At 39.1% G+C, this 22,649-nt stretch overlaps 1 protein-coding gene across 4 annotated transcripts in view; it reads right to left on the bottom strand.

Annotated features, from left to right (window-relative positions):
* The window catches only part of LOC115223029 (multivesicular body subunit 12B), a 143,689-nt gene that overhangs the window by 79,661 nt on the left and 41,379 nt on the right, over positions 1-22,649 (bottom strand). The window contains exon 1 of one of the 4 annotated variants that reach the window (XM_029793457.2): positions 14,802-15,145. The exons of 1 other annotated variant lie outside the window; for it this stretch is intronic. Coding sequence is in view for 1 of the 3 variants with exons in the window: in XM_029793458.2 (XP_029649318.1) it covers positions 14,802-14,804 (3 nt within the window). In the remaining 2 variants the exon portion in view is untranslated. Of the gene's footprint in view, positions 1-14,801; positions 15,146-22,649 lie in introns of those variants that run through there. 2 more of the 4 variants (XM_029793458.2, XM_036512054.1) reach the window with 2 other exon arrangements.

Genomic DNA, 22,649 nt, shown 5'->3' with positions numbered 1-22,649 from the left:
GGACACCAAAAAAACGTCGAACACAATGAGACCTATCTCCACATGATTGGCTTGAAAAATTGTTAAGACACTTAGATATTTTCCTATATTGCTTAACATGAAACCAATCGTAGCCTTAATTCACAAATAAAGAAATCATATCCACCAATGCAGTGTTGAGCACTCATTTTCATCATTCGACATTTACACACACACGTATATGCATACACACACACGTGTCTGTGTGGGTATGTGTATGTAATCCTTTTGAAGCAGAGTCCCAGACATCTTTATCTCACACTAGGTTATTCCAATATATGCATGTTTGTGTGTATGAGAATGTGAGTGTGTGTCCTACTTACACCTTTCCAACCAATGTTAGTTTGTTTACATCCCCGTAAGTTTTGGGGACACGAACAAACTAACACCAGTTATCAAGCAACTTGATGATGGGGGACAAACACAAAAACGTGCAGCTGGTTTCCATCAATCAAATTCACTAACGAGGCATCGGACAGCCTAGGGCTATAAGTACAGGACATTTGCTCAAGATTGCACACATCAGCACAGAACTCAAAGTGCAGTCCTGCTCGCTCCTGCAGGCAACAACAGGCATATGTCTGCAATATTAGGAGGAAGAGATGGTGGCGGTGGTGGTGGTGGTGGACTGACCTTTAGAACAACGAAAGGCAGGTCATTAAATTTAATCGTAAAGCACAGCAATGTTAAATGACATTTATAGAATAAAATAAGAACACACACACACACACAGATGAGAAGAAATAGATGCAAGACAGTAATGAGACTGAGGAAGACTGTGCAGCCTTTAGACCTGCTAGAAATAACAGCCAAATCTTGATGAAGTCACAAACTGCAAGCTTTAAAATGGAAAGAAAATTTTATTGACGGCTGTGTGGTAAGTAGCTTGCTAACCAACCACATGGTTTCGGGTTCAGTCCCACTGTGTGGCATCTTGGGCAAGTGTCTTCTGCTATAGCCCCGGGCCGACCAATGCCTTGTGAGTGGATTTGGTAGATGGAAACTGAAAGAAGCCTGTCGTGTATATATATATATATATATATATATATATATATATATATATATATATAGCAATTAAGGACAACTACTTAATAAGGAAAACTTAACAAGAAATTGTCAGGTAGATAGCGTAAAAACCTCATAAGAGAAAAAATTTCGAAAATAATTATTTCTATTGAACATATTAATTTATATATAGAGGGCATTATACATACATGCCAGAAGGCATTATACATACATGCCAAACGCTAAGAGGGACAATTTGGTAGAAATGACTAATTGTCCCTCTTAGCGTTTGGCATGTATGTATAATGCCTTCTGGCATGTATGTATAATGCCCTCTATATATAAATTATATATATATATATATATATATATGTATGTGTGTGTTTGTGTGTCTGTGTTTGTCCCCCTAGCATTGCCTAACAACCGATGCTGGTGTGTTTACGTCCCCGTCACTTAGCGGTTCGGCAAAAGAGACCGATAGAATAAGTACTGGGCTTACAAAGAATAAATTCCGGGGTCGATTTGCTCGACTAAAGGCGGTGCTCCAGCATGGCTGCAGTCAAATGACTGAAACAAGTAAAAGAGTAACCCTCCCTGGAGGTTTAGAGAAAAAAAAAGTCAACTGCAACAGGACGTGTATTCAGAATGTAAAAGGATTTAAAGAACTACCATGAGGTATTTTGCATGATGCTTGACTGATTTTGCCATCTTGGCTGATGCTACATAAAGAAAGGAATAAACATTACCTATGTTAGCTTTTAGGTCCCTTTTCTGACACATCAGGCATTCAAATGATGACAGAACGCAAACAACTTTAGCTCTAACCCATACAAGAAGGCATAGAAGCAAAACAGTAATGAGAGGGCTGAGGCTATGTGATCATCCAACCCGCTAGAAATAGCAGCCCAATCTTCCTGAAGCTAAACACTGAAAGGCTGAATTTTATTGCCCCACTGAAGGGTGAAAAAAAAAAATGCCAACTGCAACAGGATTTGTACTCAGAATGTAAAGGGATCTAATGATCTACCAGAAGGTATTTTATGCAACACTTGACTGATTTTGCCATCCAGGTGGATGTTATGACAACAGAGCATTAACATTGATTCTTTTAGGAATACCCTGCTTCTCCAACGCTTCTTCTGACCCAAGTCTAACAGAGAGAAGTCCCTTAACCTGATAATCAGGTTGTTGGAACAACAATGAAGAATTCAAAACTTCATTCTTATGTTTTAAATTTGTGCCATGACAATCCAAGAGTGATGCATGTGGTGCCATCTGAACAGCGCCATTGTTGGCAGAATCCGTAGCATGCAGGGAAAAATGCTAAACAACATTTCTTCCAATTCATTACGTCCTGAGTTCAAATTCTGCTGAGGTAAGCTTTGCTTTTCTTCCTTTAGGGGATGATAAAAATATAGTTGTCAAGTATTATGGTTGATGCAATCAACTCCCCGATGCTCATGATACTGCTGACCTTGAGCCAAAATTAGAAAGAAAGAAATTCCATGAAAACATGTTCATTGTGCTGTTTGGGGTTAAAGGACAGGGAGGAAATATATTGCCAAGAATCAGGAGAGTGTTGGCAACAGGAAGAGCATCTGATCATACAAAATCTGTCTCAACAAGTTTCATGGAAAAAGTGGACGTTAAAACAATGATGTTGATAATGACTCTTAAGTTTGATTTTGGGGAAGGAAGAAAAAAATTTTTTAAACTATATTATATACTCTTTACTCTTTTACTTGTTTCAGTCATTTGACTGCGGCCATGCTGGAGCACCACCTTTAATCGAGCAACTCGACCCCAGGACTTATTCTTTTGTAAGCCCAGTACTTATTCTATCGGTCTCTTTTGCCGAACCGCTAAGTAAAGGGGACATAAACACACCAGCATCGGTTGTCAAGCAATGCTAGGGGGACAAACACAGACACACACACATGCATATATATATATATATACATATATACGACGGGCTTCTTTCAGTTTCCGTCTACCAAATCCACTCACAAGGCTTTGGTCGGCCCGAGGCTATAGTAGAAGACACTTGCCCAAGATGCCACGCAGTGGGACTGAACCCGGAACCATGTGGTTGGTTAGCAAGCTACTTACCACACAGCCACTCCTGCGCCTATACGTGAATTTTTACAGTGAAATTTAGTCACATCAGAAAATAGTTCAGAGAGACAAATTACAACAGATACACTGCCAAAAATACCAATGACAAGGAAGGAAAAAGTCAAAACTAAATGTTTTTCATTTTTGGAGTAACCCTCACCACCAACACAGAAAAACATTGGAGACACACACACTAAAAAAAAAACTGAAAATGTAACATGAAACCAATAATATACATCCACTTTTCATGCGGGCATGGATTGAACAGATTGTTTCTATTTGCCTTGATGGTTGGAGGAAACACAGCTTGTTAATAAGCTTCATTTCTGCCTTGGTTTTTTTCTACACTTACCAACACCAACCACTTTACACACATCTTAGTGTGTGTGTGTGTGTGTGTGTGTGTGTGTGTGTCCATCCATTGCTTTTTGTTTGTTTTTCATGCTTGTTATCTGTGAAAAAAAAATAGTTTAGACTTTTTCTTTGTCATTGGTATTTTTAGCAGAGTATCTTGTATTTGTCACTGTGAACTATTTTCTGACAACCACTTTACAAAGATAGGGTTAGTGGGATGAAAGGCAAATCAATAATAATAGGATTTTCCATTACCCCCCCCCTCACCGCCCCGCGCCCCCCCCCCGTCCAAAACTGAACAAACCTGATAATGACAACAGAACAAGATTAAAAAAAAAGAGGAAACCCACAGAAAAGCAGAAAAGAAAACTGAGTGTTGAAGAGAAGAAATGGAAAGTTTCATATAACAACTTGGAAGTCTAAGCCTCTGGAAAATGTCAAATAGGGGCCCTATTCGAAGGCACTTGCCCATGGTGCCATGCAGTGGGTCTGGACCTACACAAAAACCCACTTTGCAATTATGTAGGTTTTGGTTCACTCCTGCTCTACAGCACCTTGGTCAAGTGTCTTCTACTATAGCCCCAAGCTGATCAATGCCTTATTAGAGAATTTGGTAGATGGAAATTGTGGGGAAGCCCATCATAAACATGTTTGTATGTTTGTGTCCCACCATGACCACTGCTTGGGGTTGGTTTGTTTATGTCCTCATAACTTAATTGTTCAGTAAGAGAGGCCAATAGAATAAGTACCATGCTTTAAAAAAGAAAGAAAAAAAAAGGTCCTGGGGTTATTTTGTTTAACTGACAACCGTTCAAGGTGGTGCCCCAGCATGGCTGCCATCCTTTTATTGAAACAAGTAAAAGATAAGAGATCAAGGCATACCGTAAGAAACATATTCTGATGATTATACAGGGAGGACAAAGCATGAAGGAATAACAAAAAGACAGGATGCCAAAATGCCATTCCAATTTGAAGAGCTCCATAAATGGGAAATAGTAGAGTCATATTAAAGTGTCGAGAAAACACACCACCCAGTTTGGGAATTGAAACCATGATTTTGTGGTTACGAGTGCAACACGCTAACCACTAGGCCACATGTCTTCACTCCTGGCTAAAATATTTTTAAGAAAATAAATAAAAACAGGAAAGGGGGGTTAAACTATTGCCACCAGAGGGCGAAATACAGAGACAGCTCTACCTCTTTCATTGGGCAGTGTTGTCAGTATTAAAGCTGGCAGGTGTGGGGATAAACACAGCCCAGTGAGATAAGAGATAATCCCGCTTGACAGATACTGTCATTGAGGATTAATGTAAATAGAACATTGATCGAAGTGAGGTATGGTCTCCCATCAGATAAGAGAATAATGGGATGGTCAGTGACCACTCCAGTGTGGGTAATCTTGTACTGTGCCCAATAAGAGTAACATCAGCCTCATTGTTTTACATCTACTTTCCATGTTGGCATGGGTTGAATGAGTCATTTCTACTTTGAAACCATTTAACAAATTCATACGACCCTCAGTGGCAAACTTTGAGGAATCCCTAGCAACAAACTTTGAGGAAGTTCTGGTGAAAAACTTCCAGGACCTCTGGCAGCAAACTTCGAAGAAACCCTGTGACATACTTCAAGGAACCCCCAAGGCAAACTTCAAGGACACCCCGTGGCAAACTTCGAGGAACTCCCATGACAAACTTCAAGAAACCCCCATGACAAACTTTGAGGAACCCCTGTGGCAAACTTTGAGGAGATCCCACTGGCAAACTTCAAGACCCTATGAGAAGCTTCCTCACTATCGACCCTTTCAAGCTTCCTAGATAAGAAAAGGGTATCTATAACTGCTTTGTCAGCACAGTTATTCTGATATCTTACTGAACCATATACAGAGCAATTAAGTAGGCGATGATGAAGAATGGTACCAGTAATAAAGGGTGGAATGGCCTCAACTTACTGTCACTGTATCATTTCCTCACCCATCCACTTTATAACTCTTTTTATAGAAATCTGGCCCAGTGCCATGTCAAATGCTACCATTACTGGGTGAAAGCCAAATCATAATAATAATAATTATCTCAACCACCACCACTACCACCACCTATACTGCCAGTATCAACAGCAAAAAAAATATCAAGCCATTGCAGGAGCCGTTACATGGTCATTCTATCTGCTAGAAATAGTAACCAAATCTCCTCAAATCACAATTACTTAGAAAGAGAAGGACGTTGGATAAAGAAATAGTCATGTCCAGAAAACCTTTTGATTGTTGATTAGGGTTAACTTGGGGCTAAAGAACAGCAACCAGACCACCACCACTACCATAATTATTACGATGACCACCACCATCTACGGCTTTCATACATGACCACAAAAATCTGTTAAAAGAATAATTAAAATGTCAGTGAAAAGTGAATAGCAATTGTCTTTTGCATTTTGAGGATCACTTTCACCTTTCACCTAAACCAGTGGTCATCAATTAAGGGTCCTTATAAGATTTTCTGGTTAAAATTTATCCGCAATAAACTGGTTAAACTTCTACAAAATATTTCATCATTTTTTAATACAATTCCTAATAATATTTAATCCTATGGCTAAGAGGGCCCTCACTAAGTAAAATATGAAAGCAAGGGATCCATGAGCAAAAAATGGTTGAGAACCACAGATCTAAACTGTCTTGAAGCTTCTCCATTTTCAGCATCATGTGTGCCATCCTTTTTCTTCTGATTAAATCATGTGAAATGAATGGTTTGTTCTATCCTCACAAATCTAAAATGGAAGGGTCCTTTAACCTTGTAATCAAGCCGTTATGACAACAATGAAGACTTGTGTCTAAGACAAGCTAGAAATAAGAGCCAAATCCCTCAAGTTCCATCATCATTGTCATCATCAACCACTGGGGACAACACTGCCTCAAGTCCCAGGATTCATAGAGCCAATTACCTGGTCGCCATGATTTATACCAAGATCATGTTAACCCTGAATGAGATGCCAGTCCATTGTAAGTGAGCAGAACCATGAAATGAAGTGTTTTGCTCAAGAACACAATGCACTGCCTGGTCGGGGAATTGAAACCTTGATCTTGCGATCATGAATGAAACACTAACCACTAGGCCATGCTCCTCTCACACAAGTCATACCCTACAACCTTAAAGGAGAATGAAAATATTGGTTGTCTTAGGTAAACTAGTAGACGGAATGGTTCAAAACTGGATCATGTTGGATCACAGTCATACTGGATCAAGGTTGACCTGGGGCTAAAAAGCAACCACAACAAAAATTATTAAAAGGATCAACAGGGATAAGGAAGTTAATCTTTCTTTGAATACCACATTGTAGCATGAAAACTGCATGGGCACATTAGACGCAGTCCAATTTCAGCAGTGCATATTCAGGTGAAAAACAGTTTTTAGTACATTAAATTATCATCATCATTATTTAATGTCCATTTTCCATGCTGGCATGGGTCGGACAGTTTGACAGCAGCTGGCATGGGTCGGACAGTTTGACAGCAGCTGGCATGGGTCGGACAGTTTGACAGCAGCTGGCATGGGTCGGACAGTTTGACAGCAGCTGGCATGGGTCGGACAGTTTGACAGCAGCTGGCATGGGTCGGACAGTTTGACAGCAGCTGGCATGGGTCGGACAGTTTGACAGCAGCTGGCATGGGTCGGACAGTTTGACAGCAGCTGGCATGGGTCGGACAGTTTGACAGCAGCTGGCATGGGTCGGACAGTTTGACAGCAGCTGGCATGGGTCGGACAGTTTGACAGCAGCTGGCAAGGCTGGAGGGCTGCACCAGGTTCCAGTCTGTTTTGGTATGGTTTCTACAGCTGGATGCCCTTCCTAATGCCAACCACTTTACAGGGTGGAATGGGTGCTTCTATACACTGTGCTGGCAGGGATGCATTTTTACATGGCACTCAAATTTGCACATGGGACCCGGGGGGGGGGGATTTTTTTGTGAGACTTATTTTTAGAGCAGAAAAAAAAAACTGATGCATGTGTCTATGAAATCAGATATGGTAATTCCTTCTACTTAAATGTGAGCAATGTGTAAAAGGAACCCAAATGACTACCACTTCAGAATCAAACCCAGGTCATAGATATGATCCACAGGGATCTTGTCATCTTTGGCATTACTGTTTCTGGGCAGTGTTTGCATACATATTTCTTTACTACCCACAAGGGGCTAAACACAGAGGAGACAAACAAGGACAGCCAAACGGATCAAGTCAATTACATCGACCCCAGTGTGTAACTGGTACTTAATTTATCGACCCCGAAAGGATGAAAGGCAAAGTCGACCTCGGTGGAATTTGAACTCAGAACGTAACGGTAGACGAAATATGGCTACGCATTTCGCCCGGCGTGCTAACGTCTCTGCCAGCTCACCGACTGTTTGCATACAATCATGAGAAATTTTAGAGAGCGAATCCTCTTCAAAATAAAGCGAAAAGCGAGCATAATAGAGACAGTCAGTCTAAGAGTGTGTGCGTGTGTGTGTGTAAGAGAGAGGTGTTGTATGTGCTCAAGTCCAGTGTGTATGTGTGTGTGTTATATCTCTTTCTTTCACTATTCTGCTTGTCTCTCTTCCCTGTCTATTTCTCTCCCATTTTCTCTTACATAACTTACACACACTCACACAATGAGTGTGTGAATGAATGTATGTACAAGTGCAAGAATGTGTAAGCACGAGTGCAAGTGTGTAAATATATAGGTGAGAGAGAGAAAGGTGACAAGTTGAACTGCTGTCCACTATCAATACCCCCATCCCCCCACCCAACCAACTAATCAACCTATTTCATCAACATAAGCAGTAATTTACACCAAACACCAATTAACTAACACCTAATTTGCAGCAAACATATTAATTATGACAACCAGTTTTATTAAAGAATCAGCATTATAATCACCATTCCTGAAATGGCAACGCATTCCTCTTCACTGCTCCAAGACTTCAAAGACCTACCAATATATAGCGTGAGGAAGACAGAATTGTTAGCACATCGGCCAAAATGCTTTAATGACATTTCGTCCACCTTTACCTTCTGGGTTCAAATTCCGCTGAGGTCGGCTTTGTCTTTCATCCTTTCAGGGTTGATTAACAGGTACCAGTTGAGCACTGGAGTCAATGTAATCGACTTACTTGCTGCCCCTAAATTGCTGGCCTTGTGCCAAAATTTGAAATCAATATATGGCATGAAGAACATAGGTTACAGCGAAGAACGTAGGTACAGGTATATCACTGATTTTCCATCAAATGACAGTCCAGCACCTTCTTTAATCTGATTAAATTACAAGGAAGGAACTTGAAATTTCCTCGGCTGCCAGTCTAGTACACTGTGTCACCACAGGTGGCATTGTGTGTATCATGTGTTCATATGCAGTTATTACACTGTGTTTGTTAGTGGTAATTACCACCAACATTTTGAGAGCTCCTCTGCTTATTTACCTTAAAATTCACCTTAGCCATGGCAATCGAAGATAACAGAACTAAGCGTGTCAGTGAAAGAGTCAAACTTAAAACACCAAACTATATCAACCCCGGATAAAGTAGATGGAATAAACTGACCGTGGGGTTTTGGTATGTAAACTGTATGACAATTAATAATTAGCATATAATTAGTAGTTCAGAGGTATCATCGTCATCATTTAATGCCCACGTTCTATGCTGGCATGGATTTAGCAGTTTGACAGGGTTGGATGAGTCCAATGGCTGTATCGTACTCTGATGCCTGCTTTGGTATGGTATCTACAGCTGGATAACCATCCTAACACTAACCACTGTATAGTGAGTACTGGGTGCTTTTCTTTCATGTCATTTGAACTATTGAGATCACAAAGTGAACTACCCACTATGGGGAAATCGGGGGAATAGGGGTCAGGTTCATGCTAGGGGATGAGGGGATATGAATTACTCATTATCATGTAACCACAGATGGTCTAGCAAGACAGTTTAACTATCAAGGCTTTGGAACCAAGGATGTCAGAAAATCAATGGTGAATTTTATTAACACTTTTAGGATGAAAAAGGGAGTAAAAAAAGCATTAAAAGTATAAATGATAAAATTATTGAGAAAAGAATAAAACCCACAACTACCTTTCCAAGGAAATAAAGAAAAAATGGGGAAAAAGGGGTGGGAATTAAGTAGAAGATGGGGAAGGTGAAAGTGATGGGTCGTGGACATGATTGCAAAGGCATGGTCACAAAGAATGGCCAGCAGCACTCACAAGAGCCACCCCACCTTGTGGGGCTTAGACAGCAGTTACTCTTATTTTACACAGGAAATCAACAGTGGTGGGGGAAGAACACCTGAGGTCTTGACAGTGACTGACTACGCCTATCTTTGGTAGTTTGTAATGGATAAAGGCTTAACCACTTGGCATAATTAGATGCTTCCTCTAACCAAAAGAAAATTAATTATGTCACTGCATGTGGTTTGGAAAAAAACTATGTTTAAGGTCAAGTGCTCATTGTTTCATGAAAGGCTGTTGACAAAACACAAGCTGATGTGTATGTGTGTGTGTGGTTATAATTATGTGAAAGTTTATGTGTATGAAAGTGTGTGTTTTGAAGCAATTAGTAAAAATTGGACAATTCTGTAAAAAGATAGAAATAGAAATATCATTATTAGCAGTAGGGGAGGCATTTTATATCTGCCTTTCGATGCTGGCATGAGTGAGATGCTTTTTTCCAAATAAGGGTTTTACAGCTGGATACCCTTCCTGTCACAAACCTTTTTAGTTGCCTCTTGTAACACAGTGAATATATACACACACATATATATGAATGAGTGGACAAACAAAATAAAAAAGGCATTCAACACCTTTCGTAGGAGTTACATATATTATTATTTAAAACAGTATGGAACCGAATCAAGGGTGTGGCTATGTAACCAAAGCCTCGTGAGTGGATCTGGTAGGCGGAAACTGAAAGAAACCCATCTTATATGTGTCATCATCATTTAACGTCCGTTTTCCGTGCTAGCACGGGTTGGACGGTTCGACCAGGGTCTGGGAAGCCAGGAGGCTGCACCAGGCTCCAGTCTGATCTGGCAGTGTTTCTACAGCTGGATGCCCTTCCTAATGCTAACCACTCCGCAAGTGTAGTTGGTGCTTTTTACGTGCCAGGGGAGTCTTGCAGCGGCCACGATCGGTTGGTGCTTTTAACGTGCCACCGGCACGGAAGCTAGTCAAGGCAGCTATCCATTGATAAGAACATCGAAATAAATATCAATGGAAATAGTAGTTGTGATACCTGTGCAGGTGGCACATAAAAGTCACCATCTGAACGTGGCCGATGCCAGCGCCGCCTTGACTGGCTTCTGTGCCGGTGGCACGTAAAAAGCACCACCTGAGCGTGGCCGCTGCCAGACTCCCCTGGCACCTGTGCCGGTGGCACGTAAAAAGCACCCACTACACTCGTGGAGTGGTTGACATTAGGAAGGGCATCCAGCTGTAGAAACACTGCCAGATCAGACTGGAGCCTGGTGCAGCCTCCAGGCTTCCCAGACCCCGGTCGAACCGTCCAACCCGTGCTAGCACGGAAAACGGACGTTAAACGATGATGATATATATAATGTGTGGGAGGAAGTGTCTTTGTGTTCATCTCCTCATAATCACTTGACAACCGGTGTTGGTGCGTTCATGTCACTGTAACTTAGCAGTTCAGAAAACGAGACTGACAGAATAAGTACTAGGCTTCAAAAATAAGTCCTGGAGTTGATTTTTTTTACTAAAACTCTTTAAGGCAGTGTCTCAGAATGGTGACAGTCAAATGACTGATACATATATAGAAGCAAAGGAGTGGCTGTGTGGTAAGAAGCTTGCTTCTCAACCACATGGTTCCGGGTTCAGTCCAACTGCATGGCACCTTAGGCAAGTGTCTTCAACTATAGCCTCTAGCCAGCCAAAGCCTTGTGAGTGGATTTTGAAAGAAACCCATCGTGTGTGTGTATATATTTGTGTCTGTATTTGTCTCCCCACCATCACTTGATAACCGATGTTGGTGAGATTATGTCCCCATAACTTAGTGGTTCAGCAAAAGAGACTAATAGAATAAGTATCAGGCTTACAAAGAATAAGTCCTGGAGTTGTTTTTCTGACTAAAGGCGGTGCTCCAGCATGGCCACCGTCAAATGACTGAAACATATATATATATCAGTTGATTCACCAGAAGCGATAAATTACTAGACTCAACGTAAATAGATTCTTTAAAGAATTGTAAAAGCTCCAATATCAAAGAGTAGCATGTTTGGTTTACCAGCTGATGATTGGAAACTAGAGCCTTTTAGTTATTTCATATATATATATATATGCATACACTTGTGTGTGTATGTATATGCATACACTTGTGTGTGTATGTATATATATATATATATACCCCTATATATACATTTATACCATATTTACAGGTGTATAAGTTGCACCCTCAATTTTTTCAGTTAAAATCAAGAATAAAATAGACTTACGAGTAGAAATGGTATGTACATTCCTCGTGCTATCATATATATATATATACATATGTACATACACACGACAGAGACATGCCTTTGGGGTTAGCCAAGTAGGCAGCATGTACCCAGACTAATAACATTACAACCATAAAATATTAATCATTAAATACGTTTTTTTTAAAAAAAAAGCACTTTGAAATCTTTGGAAAGTGTTAATTCAATATATAAATAAACATGGCGCTATTTCTTTGCAGTTCCTTACATATGCCATAGAACCGTGCCAACAATACCAAAGTAAGCAATACCTACAAACTATAAATCCGCGCCACTTGAATTTGTCTATATTCCCGTTACTCTTGTCTAGATGTCTGACGAGATAGGTTCGTCCTAGGAAACTATGTCATATGGAGCTAGTTGACACTGCTTATAAATAATATATGAAACTTCTACCGAAAGTGTTGTGCCATTTTCGTTCGTCCAGTAGCTACTGTATATGTGTGTGTGTGTGTATAATATATCTCGTTATACATGTATACACTAAATACGTGATATTATGAAACTTGAGCGCTGAGTGCAACTCAAACATGCATAAGAAACCATGACATAACGGAAGAAGAAATAACTGCTGTTGTCTCTGGAGAGCCAGACATGTGATACACACACTCGCATAAACACAAAAATATATAAACAATAAAATGCTTTGGTTATTAAATATTTCTTAATTACTGTACTTCCTAATTAAATTTCTTTCGTTCTTTAAATAATTCAGGCGCGCTGTCGACTGAGCTTTGTGACTGCGAGGCCATTTGTTGACAGTTAACAGTTAATAACATACAATCAATGTCTACTGCCCACCCTGAGTGTTTACTCACGTCCACATCTCTGATTACATGGGTATACTTATAAATATACAATGACAAGCCACTGTATAGGCACTTTTGTGTGTGTACATGTCGGCTACATGTCTGTGTGTGCATTATATTATTTAAAACAGTTCTATTCGGTTCCGTGAAACTGTTTTAAATAATACATGGAACTCCAACTAAATGTGTTGAGCGCCCTTTCCCTTCGTTTGTCCACTAACTCGTGTGTGTGTGTATATGTATATATATGCTCATACGAATGAATTCACGTGTATATGAATGCTGACGATAAGCAAACTGAAACTTCGAAATCACCAAATGAACATGTACAGTAGTACCAAAGAGTAGTGACCAATCTTCTACTTAAATGTTAAACTGCTTCTATATAAAACAATAAACACACACGCATACATACGGACAAATATACACAACTAATTTAGCTTATACACTGACTCGACATCATTCTCTCTATACACGAACACATACAAACAGTATTCTAGTTCACACACTGGCTATGTATATATTTATAGACATTGTGGAAGTTAACTGGCCTTATCTCATCCGATATGTATCTGGGGTTTCATTCTATTAACTATCATGGAACTATTTGTACCGATATCTCAGTCCATACGTACTAGTGTGTGTGTGTGTGTGTGTGTATACATACATATATACATACACATTCGTGGAAGCTGAAACTTCACGAATCTAGTCTGAGTTACCTGTCTCTAACCTTCGGACAATTATCAATAAAAAAAAAAAGAAAAAGGTAATTTTACCAGCTTCAAGTACATACACATTCCTCCCTCTATGTTCACACCTGAGAGTATATATATACAAAACACAACAGTATCTCATCTGACATGACAACCAGCTCACATAACGCTTCAGTATATATGTATATATATATATATATATATATAATACAGATGCGTCTATATTTATTTTGTGTGTGTAGTGACATGGGAGTAAACAGGTGTAGCTGTTATGTAATTATGGGTATTGGTATATGCGAGAGTGTTGTATTGTTAGAACGTAAAACTAAGAGGAATTTGTCGATCAGATCAAAAATATTTTTGTTCGTGTGTGTGCGTGTATATATACACACACATACATATATACATATGTATGAGCATATTCGTGTGTGTGTATATATATATGTTGTAAAAAAAATGGTCTGTTCCATGCTTGTTTTTCCATGTTCATTTCTCGTTGAGTTCTGCACATATATTTATATATGCATGTATATATACATGTAGATGTAGGTACGTACATATATGTATGTATGTATGCATATATTTTATTTATTACACTTTTATATATATATATATACGGTACTTGTCAAACCTATACATATATACATACATACAAATCATAGCAGAAAGTAGAGGAAAATAAACAAAACAAAACAAAAACAGCAAACGATGCGCGCGCGCGATTATACACACATATATACATATACCATATATATATATATACACGCACACATGCATAAATATACACACTGTCGGAAACTGTCGTGGAAAAAAATACTAGTATGTCATGTCAAAGAGACCAGCAATGTCTTGTAAATTGTTTGGATTCCGGAATACGAAGAGGAGGGCTTTGAAGAATGTGTGTGTGTTGCGACTAATTGATGCTCTGTGTGTTTGTGGTTGTGCGTGGCTGGTATATTGCAATATAGCAACAACAACAACAACAATTATAATAACAACAACAACAATAATAATAATAACAATAATTGTTTCTACTGTAGGAGGCACGAGACCTGAAGATTTATTTGCATTGGAGGTTGCCAGTCGATTAGATCGACCCCAGTTCCCGACTGGTACTTGTTTTATCGACTCCGTAAAAAGGATGAAAGGCAAAGTCGACCTCGACGGAATTAGAATAGAATAAACAACAATAATAATAGTGGCAGCAGCGAGCAGAATATATATATAATAATAATAATGATAATAACAAACCAGTTTATAAAAGCTCTGTAGTACTTACCATTAACGCAGGACTTTATTGAAATTATTCCGAGGCAAATAGAAGGGAAAGAACAAAGATAATATGAAAAAAAATGGTCTCTGAAGGTTGCCGTCTGTGTATACCGTAGCTTATATATGTGTGTGTTTATATATATATATATAAGGGTTGTGTTTCCGTTCAGTAAAAGAGTTGTCAAAAAGATATGTCGGTCATCAAAACCACTTTATGGGAGGGCTGCTACGTCATAGAGCGGTGTAAGATAAACGAATGTTCTCTCTGAACGAAATTCCGTTATGGCCTTCCGTAAACTTTTTTTTTTTTCCTTTTGATTTCGGGAATGTATATAATTAATGTGTCCGTCTTTATCTTCTATTATAATTCTATTCTCGTCGAAGATGTTTTATACAAATATTACACGAACCTCCTGGACCGGACAAAAACTTGTTAGAATTCCTTGTTTTAACTTTTTCCTTTTGGAAACAACGAATCCCACACACTTCACGGACGTGTTTTGCGCTTCTGTATTTAGTGAGCGAGATTCTTGACGTGAACTCGTGTGTTGAAGCAAATTTTCATTACGTGTCATTACGTCAATAATAAACACATGCACTGGTACTATTTCACCTATTTGATTATCATTAGTCAACTGGTTAGTTAAAGAAGTGAAATTTAAATCAGTGCCAGTGTCTATTATTGGCGAAATGACCGTTCCGAAATACAACAAAGTATGTGTGTTGTTTAAACGCCAGAATCTAGGCCCAGGAAAAATCCCTATAAAGATCTATTGTGTTAAGAAATCACAACACACTTCGATCCAAAAAACACGATCTTTCTTTGGTTTTGCGAATTTATATAAAAGATGAATGTATCGTTTTTGTCTTCTGTTATAATTATATTCTCATCTAAGATGGGTTTTTTTTTCTAATCGAAATATCGCATCAAGCTCCAATGATTTGTCAGCTACTTTAGTTTATCGGTCAGCGGAAAGATGGAAAAAATCACCCCAAAAAACTGAGACGGTATACCCACACAAATGTGCCCCCCTCCCCACTTTGTTTCCTCATAACTTTCAGAAAATTGATATCTTTTGAAAAGAAATTTTCTACAAATATTTTTCAGAGGTTCAGACTGTGTGGTAAGTAACTTGCTTCCCAACCACATGGTTCCGGGTTCAGTCCCACTGCGTGGCACGTGGGCAAGTGTCTTCTACTGTAGCTTTGGGCCGACCAAAACCTTCTGAGTGGATTTAGTGGACGGAAACTGAAAGAAGCCCGTCGTATATATATATATATATATATATATGCAGTTAAGTATACGTCCGATCATAGTGACCAATGGTTTCGCATCCGTAAAGGGCTTAGCCATATGGACAACTCATATATATGTATGTAAGTGTGTGAATTTATGTCTGTGTTTGTCCCCACTACCACCACAACTTGACAACCGGTGTTGGTGTGTTTGCGTCCCCGTAACTTAGCGGTTCGGTAGTAGAGACTGATAGAATAAGTACTAGGCTTGAAAAAAAAAATTACTGAGGTCGATTCATTCGACTGAAAATTATTCAAGGTGGTGCCCCAGCATGGCCGCAGTCTAATGACTGAAACAAATAGATGATGGGGTTAGGGTTAGATGCTAAAAATTACGATTTTATCGGAATTTAATATGAAAAAAGAAAAAAAAATGAATGGTGGCCGCGCGTACATACATTCCGACACATGTGACATCTGTACCTGAAAATGAAATTTGAAAAAAAAGTATATGATGTATGCGTCCCAACAATTTTGTTTTTTTACATCAAAAACTGATGTAACCATAGTTCCCAATCAGTGGTCCGCAAAAATAGTACTGGGGGTCCGTAGGCATGGGAGCTGTTAGCCCTTTCAATGTTATGGGGTCTTTAGTAGTGAAAAGGTTGGGAACCACTAGTCTGCACTATCTGAAAGGTATTTTACTAAAAATTCCAATAGAACTTTTCATTTAAAAATATCCATTTTTCTGTAAAGTTATGAGAAAACAAATACGCGGGCAACACGCCATCGAGACCTCAGCGGAATTTGAACTCAGAACGAAACTAGGATCAGTAAAAAAAAAAACACCTGTAAATGAAACTCTACCTGGATTTAATTTGACCGATATCCTAGCCATTCTGCCAAATCCACCGAATCGAACCGGGATTGAAACTGTAGAATTTGTATCGAAACTAAATTGAAACGAGACTTCTGGGGGTCTCTGTTGGTCTTCTTGTTCGTTATTGTTGCCGCTGTTGTTTTTTTTTTGGTTCTTGTTTTCTTTTTCTTATTGCTATGGTTTTTATTCATTTATCAGCGTTTTATTCCATTCATTCAATTATTATTTACATTATATTTAATTTTTTGCCGCTTTTTCCGCCTCGTTTCTTCTTTTATCGATTATAGTGATTTAGTTGGTGGTTGTGCAACCAACCTCATGTCAGCTCTGATTAAGTATATAATCAAAGATGTTCCAGCTGTGACTGTCTAGCCATTATTATTATTATTATATTATATTATTATTATTATTATTATTATATTATATTATATTATATTATATTATTATTATTATTATTATTATTAATTATTATTATTATTAATTATTATTGTTATTGTTATTATTATTATTATTAATTATTATTATTATTGTTATTATTATTATTATTAATTATTATTATTGTTGTTATTATTATTATTATTATTATTAATTATTATCATTGTTATTATTAATTATTATTATTATTATTATTATTACTAATTTTTCAATTGTTTATCAAACAATTGTCTCGGATTTACATTATCGACAGTGTCCTTCCTATTCTGAAAACCCTAAGCTGTGATTTGAGTTAGTTCTAGCTGTTATTTCTAGCAAATCAAGACACCACATAAAAGGCTTTCCCGTTGGCTTGTTTTTTCTCTACAATACATCCGCTACACACACACACACACACACATATATATATATATATTATATATATATATATATATAGTGTAATAAATAAAATATATGCATACATACAAACATATATGTACGTACCTACATCTACATGTATATATACATGCATATATAAAAATATATACACGTGAGTACAGGACACCACAACTAGACGTAGAACTCAACGAGAAACGAAAACGGAAAAACCATTTTTTTACAACAGAAAAAAACAGAGTACAGGACATTACTACACAAGGAAAAACCCCCTTCATCAGCTGTCACTAGTTCGGCTCCAGCGTATATATATATATATATATATATATAGAGAGAGAGAGAGAGAGAGAGGGGGGGAACAGAGATATATAAAAAATAGTTTTTACAAGCTCAACAAGCTCTAACACTTTCATATCAATCTGCAATTTAAAAACATCATTTTGAATATCAGATTGCGTGCAAAAGCCGTCACATGCCTCTCACTTTAACACCACAAGACACCCCTACTTGGTCATTGGAGACAAACATTCGGACCAACCTATTTTAGGAAAAAAAAAATTACTACAGACACTGACGGCAGATGTTCGAGCTGGGCATAAGCTGCAGTTTGATCTCATCAGCCAGGGAGAGGACGGGGTGTTGTAAAGGTCATGAGCGTAATTCTTGACCTTCTAACTAATTCAATATAGCAAATTAGTTGCTACAGTGCTAACGAGTAAAGGACACAGGACATTCGTCCGCCAAGGAAGCTCCATAAGGCACAAAACGTTCAGAGTTGTTTCCCTTTATATTTTGCACACTTAAAAATAATGGTTTTGGCTAAAGCTAAGCCGCAATATTTTCGCTAATCACCACATTTAAACTAATCACTGTAATTAGGCCCGATGTCGAAAACATTGGAAATGAGTCACACTATATAATTATATAATGAATAATAATAAGATTCTGTAATTAGACAAAACGATATAATCAAACTATATATTTGGGTATGTACGTCTGTGTATGTGTGTATATATACTCTTTTACTTGTTTCAGTCATTTGACTGCGGCCATGCTGGAGCACCGCCTTCAGTCGAGCAAATAGACCCCGGGGCTTATTCTTTGTAAGCCCAGTACTTATTCTATCGATCTCTTTTGCCGAACCGCTAAGTGACGGGGACGTAAACACACCAGCATCGGTTGTCAAGCAATGCTAGGGGGACAAACACATACACACATACATATATACGACAGGCTTCTTTCAGTTTCCGTCTACCAAATCCACTCACAAGGCATTGGTCGGACCCGGGGCTATAGCAGAAGACACTTGCCCAAGATGCCACGCAGTGGGACTGAACCCGGAACCATGTGGTTGGTAAACAAGCTACTTACCACACAGCCGGAATTTTTTTTTTGGGAGCTTCTCTGCAGTGGTCTCACGAAGCCCCTTCCGGAATTCCTCAAGAGAAGTGAGGGCGGCTATGTCTCCTCCTCCTCCTCCTCCACCACCACCACAACAACAACAACAAATCCTTTCTCCTACAGACATGGCCTGAAATTTGTTAGGAGGGCTTAAATCAACTATATTAACCCCAGTGCATAACTGGTACTTATTTTATTGACCCTGAAAGAATAAAAGGCAAAGTCGATCTCAGCGGCATTTGACCTCAGAACAAAGTCAGGAGAAGCATTTTTTCAGGCCATTAACAATTCTGCCAGCTCACTGCATTTATCATCATCACAATAATAATAATTATTATTATTATTATTATTATTATTGAGTGAGAGAGCAGCACATGCCATGAGAGTGACACTCGGGTACAGTTATACAAAGCCCAATATACCATCATGACTACCCATCTGATAAGGGTACACCTGACACATGCATCACAACCATATGTGCATGACATGGTGATCTCATATCAATAGAAACAGCAAATGATCTTGTAGGTGGGGCCCAGTTAGAATTTTCTTCAGGATGAGTAGGCCATCCCACTCAAAAGGTCCCTGAATAAGGGTTGTTTAAGGATGTTGAACAAAACACCCATCTTTTCAGAGGTGAATTATCCAAATCCCAAAGAATTCCTCTCAGTACATGGCTATGGTGTTCCCCACTACTTCTGCTTGTGATCAAAGATGCACATATCATCAGCCATTAAGGGACATGCTCAACTGGTTACGGTCAAGCAACTGACAAGCAAATCTCTGGTATTGAGCAGAATATTTGCTCAATATCTTTTGAGCAAATCTTTTATACCTTTTTTTATACCAAGACAAAGCAACATACATGATAACACTTCCAATTAGTTAAGATCACAAACCAGGAGAGCCACTACCTGGTATAGCATCAGGGCATATTATTATTATTATTATTATTATTCCCTCTCTCTCTTTCGGAGAGGCACAAGCACCTACACGCACATATACACACATGGCAGTAACTTCCACCTACCGAATTCAATCACAAAGCTTTGGTCAGCTCGGGGCTATAGTGGAAGACACCTACCCAATGTGCCACGCAGTGGGACTGAACCCGAAACCATGTAGCTAGGAAGCAAGCTCCCAACACACAGCCATTGTGCCCAAGATGGCCACGCAGGGACGACCCGAAACCATGTAGCTAGGAAGCAAATTATTTTTTTATTAACCAAAAGGGTTTACATTAAGAAAAAATATTGTGGACCGCAAGAGAGGACAAACAGGGACAGACAAATGGATTAAGTCGGTTATATCGACCCCCAGTGCGTAACTGGTACTTATTTAATCGACCCCGGAAGGACGAAAGGCAAAGTCGGCCTCGGCGGAATTTGAACTCAGAATGTAAAGACAAACGAAATACCTATTTCTTTACTACCAACAAGGGGCTAAACACAGAGAGGACAAACAAGGACAGACAAACGGATTAAGTCAATTATATCGACCCCAGTGTGTAACTGGTACTTATTTAATCGACCCCGAAAGGATGAAAGGCAAAGTCGGCCTCGGCAGAATTTGAACTCAGAATGTAAAGACAAACGAAATACCTATTTCTTTATTACCCACAAGGGGCTAAACACAGAGGGGACAAACAAGGACAGACATAGGTATTAAGTCGATTACATCGACCCCAGTGCGTAACTGGTACTTAATTTATCAACCCCGAAAGGATGAAAGGCAAAGTCGACCTCGGCGGAATTTGAACCCACAACGTAACGGCAGACGAAATACCGCTAAGCATTTTGCCCGACCTGCTAACGATTCTGCCAGTTCGCCACCGCTAAGCGTTTCACACAGCATGCTAACATTTCTGCCAACTTGCTGACAGTTTACTTTACCAAATTCTTCATTATTTTCAGAACTAATTGTAATAAATGCAGTTTATTTGAATAGGCGAAGGAGTGGCTGTGTGGTAAGTAGCTTGTTTACGAACCACATGGTTCTGGGTTCAGTCTTCTACTATAGCCTCGGGCCAACCAAAGCCTTGTGAGTGGATTTGGTAGACGGAAACTGAAAGAAGCCCGTCGTATATATGTGTATATATATATATATACGTGTGTGTGTTTGTGTGAGTATGTTTGTCCCCTAGCATTGCTTGACAACCGATGCTGGTGTGTTTATGTCCCCGTTACTTAGCGGTTCGGCAAAAGAGACCGATAGAATAAGTACTGGGCTTACAAAAGAATAAGTCCCGGGGTTGAGTTGCTCGATTAAAGGTGGTGCTCCAGCATGGCAGCAGTCAAATGACTGAAACAAGTAATTCCATCAAAATTTCATGCTATTAAAACAGAAATACAATAACAAAATGGTTAAACTGATATTTAGAACATCATCGTCTACTATGTGGTCATTTGCCCAGCTAGAAGTAGCAGCTACATCTCCCTCAGATCACATGTTATCACCTTAAATAAACAGCATCAAATAATGTGGCCCTAGGTTGCCTGCATGCAAGAAAATGATATCATCATGGGTAGAATGCCTTTGATCATAGGCCAGTCCTGCTTAACCAGGGTGGACCAGGGGCTAAACAACAACAGCAGCAGCAGCAGCAGTAGTAGTGATTTCTGATTTCTATTCTGAAGAAGAGCCACACCCAGAACGTCTATATATATATATATATATATAATATATATATATATATATATATATATATATATATATATATATATATATATATATATACACACATCATCTTACAGCCATCTGTCTGTCTGTCTGTCCCTATATTTGGGTGGATAGCTGGCCAGGTGGTTGGTTGGCTAGTCAGCAGTTTTTATGTCTTTATGTCTGTCTGGCAAACTAACCGGCTTGTTGGCTCTGTGGCCGGCCAGATGTCTGTCTGTCTGTCTGGTTGACTGTCATTCTGTATGGCTGGCTTATACACAAGAAGTGTCTATGTCCATCTAGTCCGGAGCTTTCTTGTTGATTTCCACAAAGGTGTGGTATAGACGTGACCGTGCCATTCAGAAGCTTGCTTCCCAATTATGTGGTACCAGGTTCAGTCCCACGGTGTGGCACCTTGGGCAAAAGTGTCTTCTACTATGGTCCTGGGCCAACCAAAGCCTTGTGAGAGAGTTTGGTAGACGGAAACTGAAAAAAGCCAATAGTATATACGTGTGTGTGTATGTGTGAGTGTGTATGTATGTGTGTGCATGTATGTGTTTGTGTGTGCATGTGTGTGAGTGTGTATGTGTGAGAGTGTGTATGTGTGAGTGTGTGTTTGTATGTGTATGCACGTGTGTTTATGTGTGAGTGTATGTATGTGTGTGTGTATGTACATGTATGTGTGTGTATGTGGTGAAGGTGCATGGCTTAGTGGTTAGTGTATATTTGGCTCATGACTGTATCATCAGGAGTTCAATTCCCAGCAGTACTTAGTGTCCTTTAGCAAGCTTCTTTATTTTGCTTTGCTAGAGTTCGCTCAGCTGGCAAAAATGAGTCAAACCTGTAATTCAAAAGGGCCGGCCTTGACCT

Source organism: Octopus sinensis, linkage group LG21 (genome assembly GCF_006345805.1).
Source record: "Octopus sinensis linkage group LG21, ASM634580v1, whole genome shotgun sequence".
In the NCBI taxonomy this organism is placed as follows: domain Eukaryota; kingdom Metazoa; phylum Mollusca; class Cephalopoda; order Octopoda; family Octopodidae; genus Octopus; species Octopus sinensis.
This window is presented reverse-complemented; position numbering and strand designations above follow the sequence as displayed.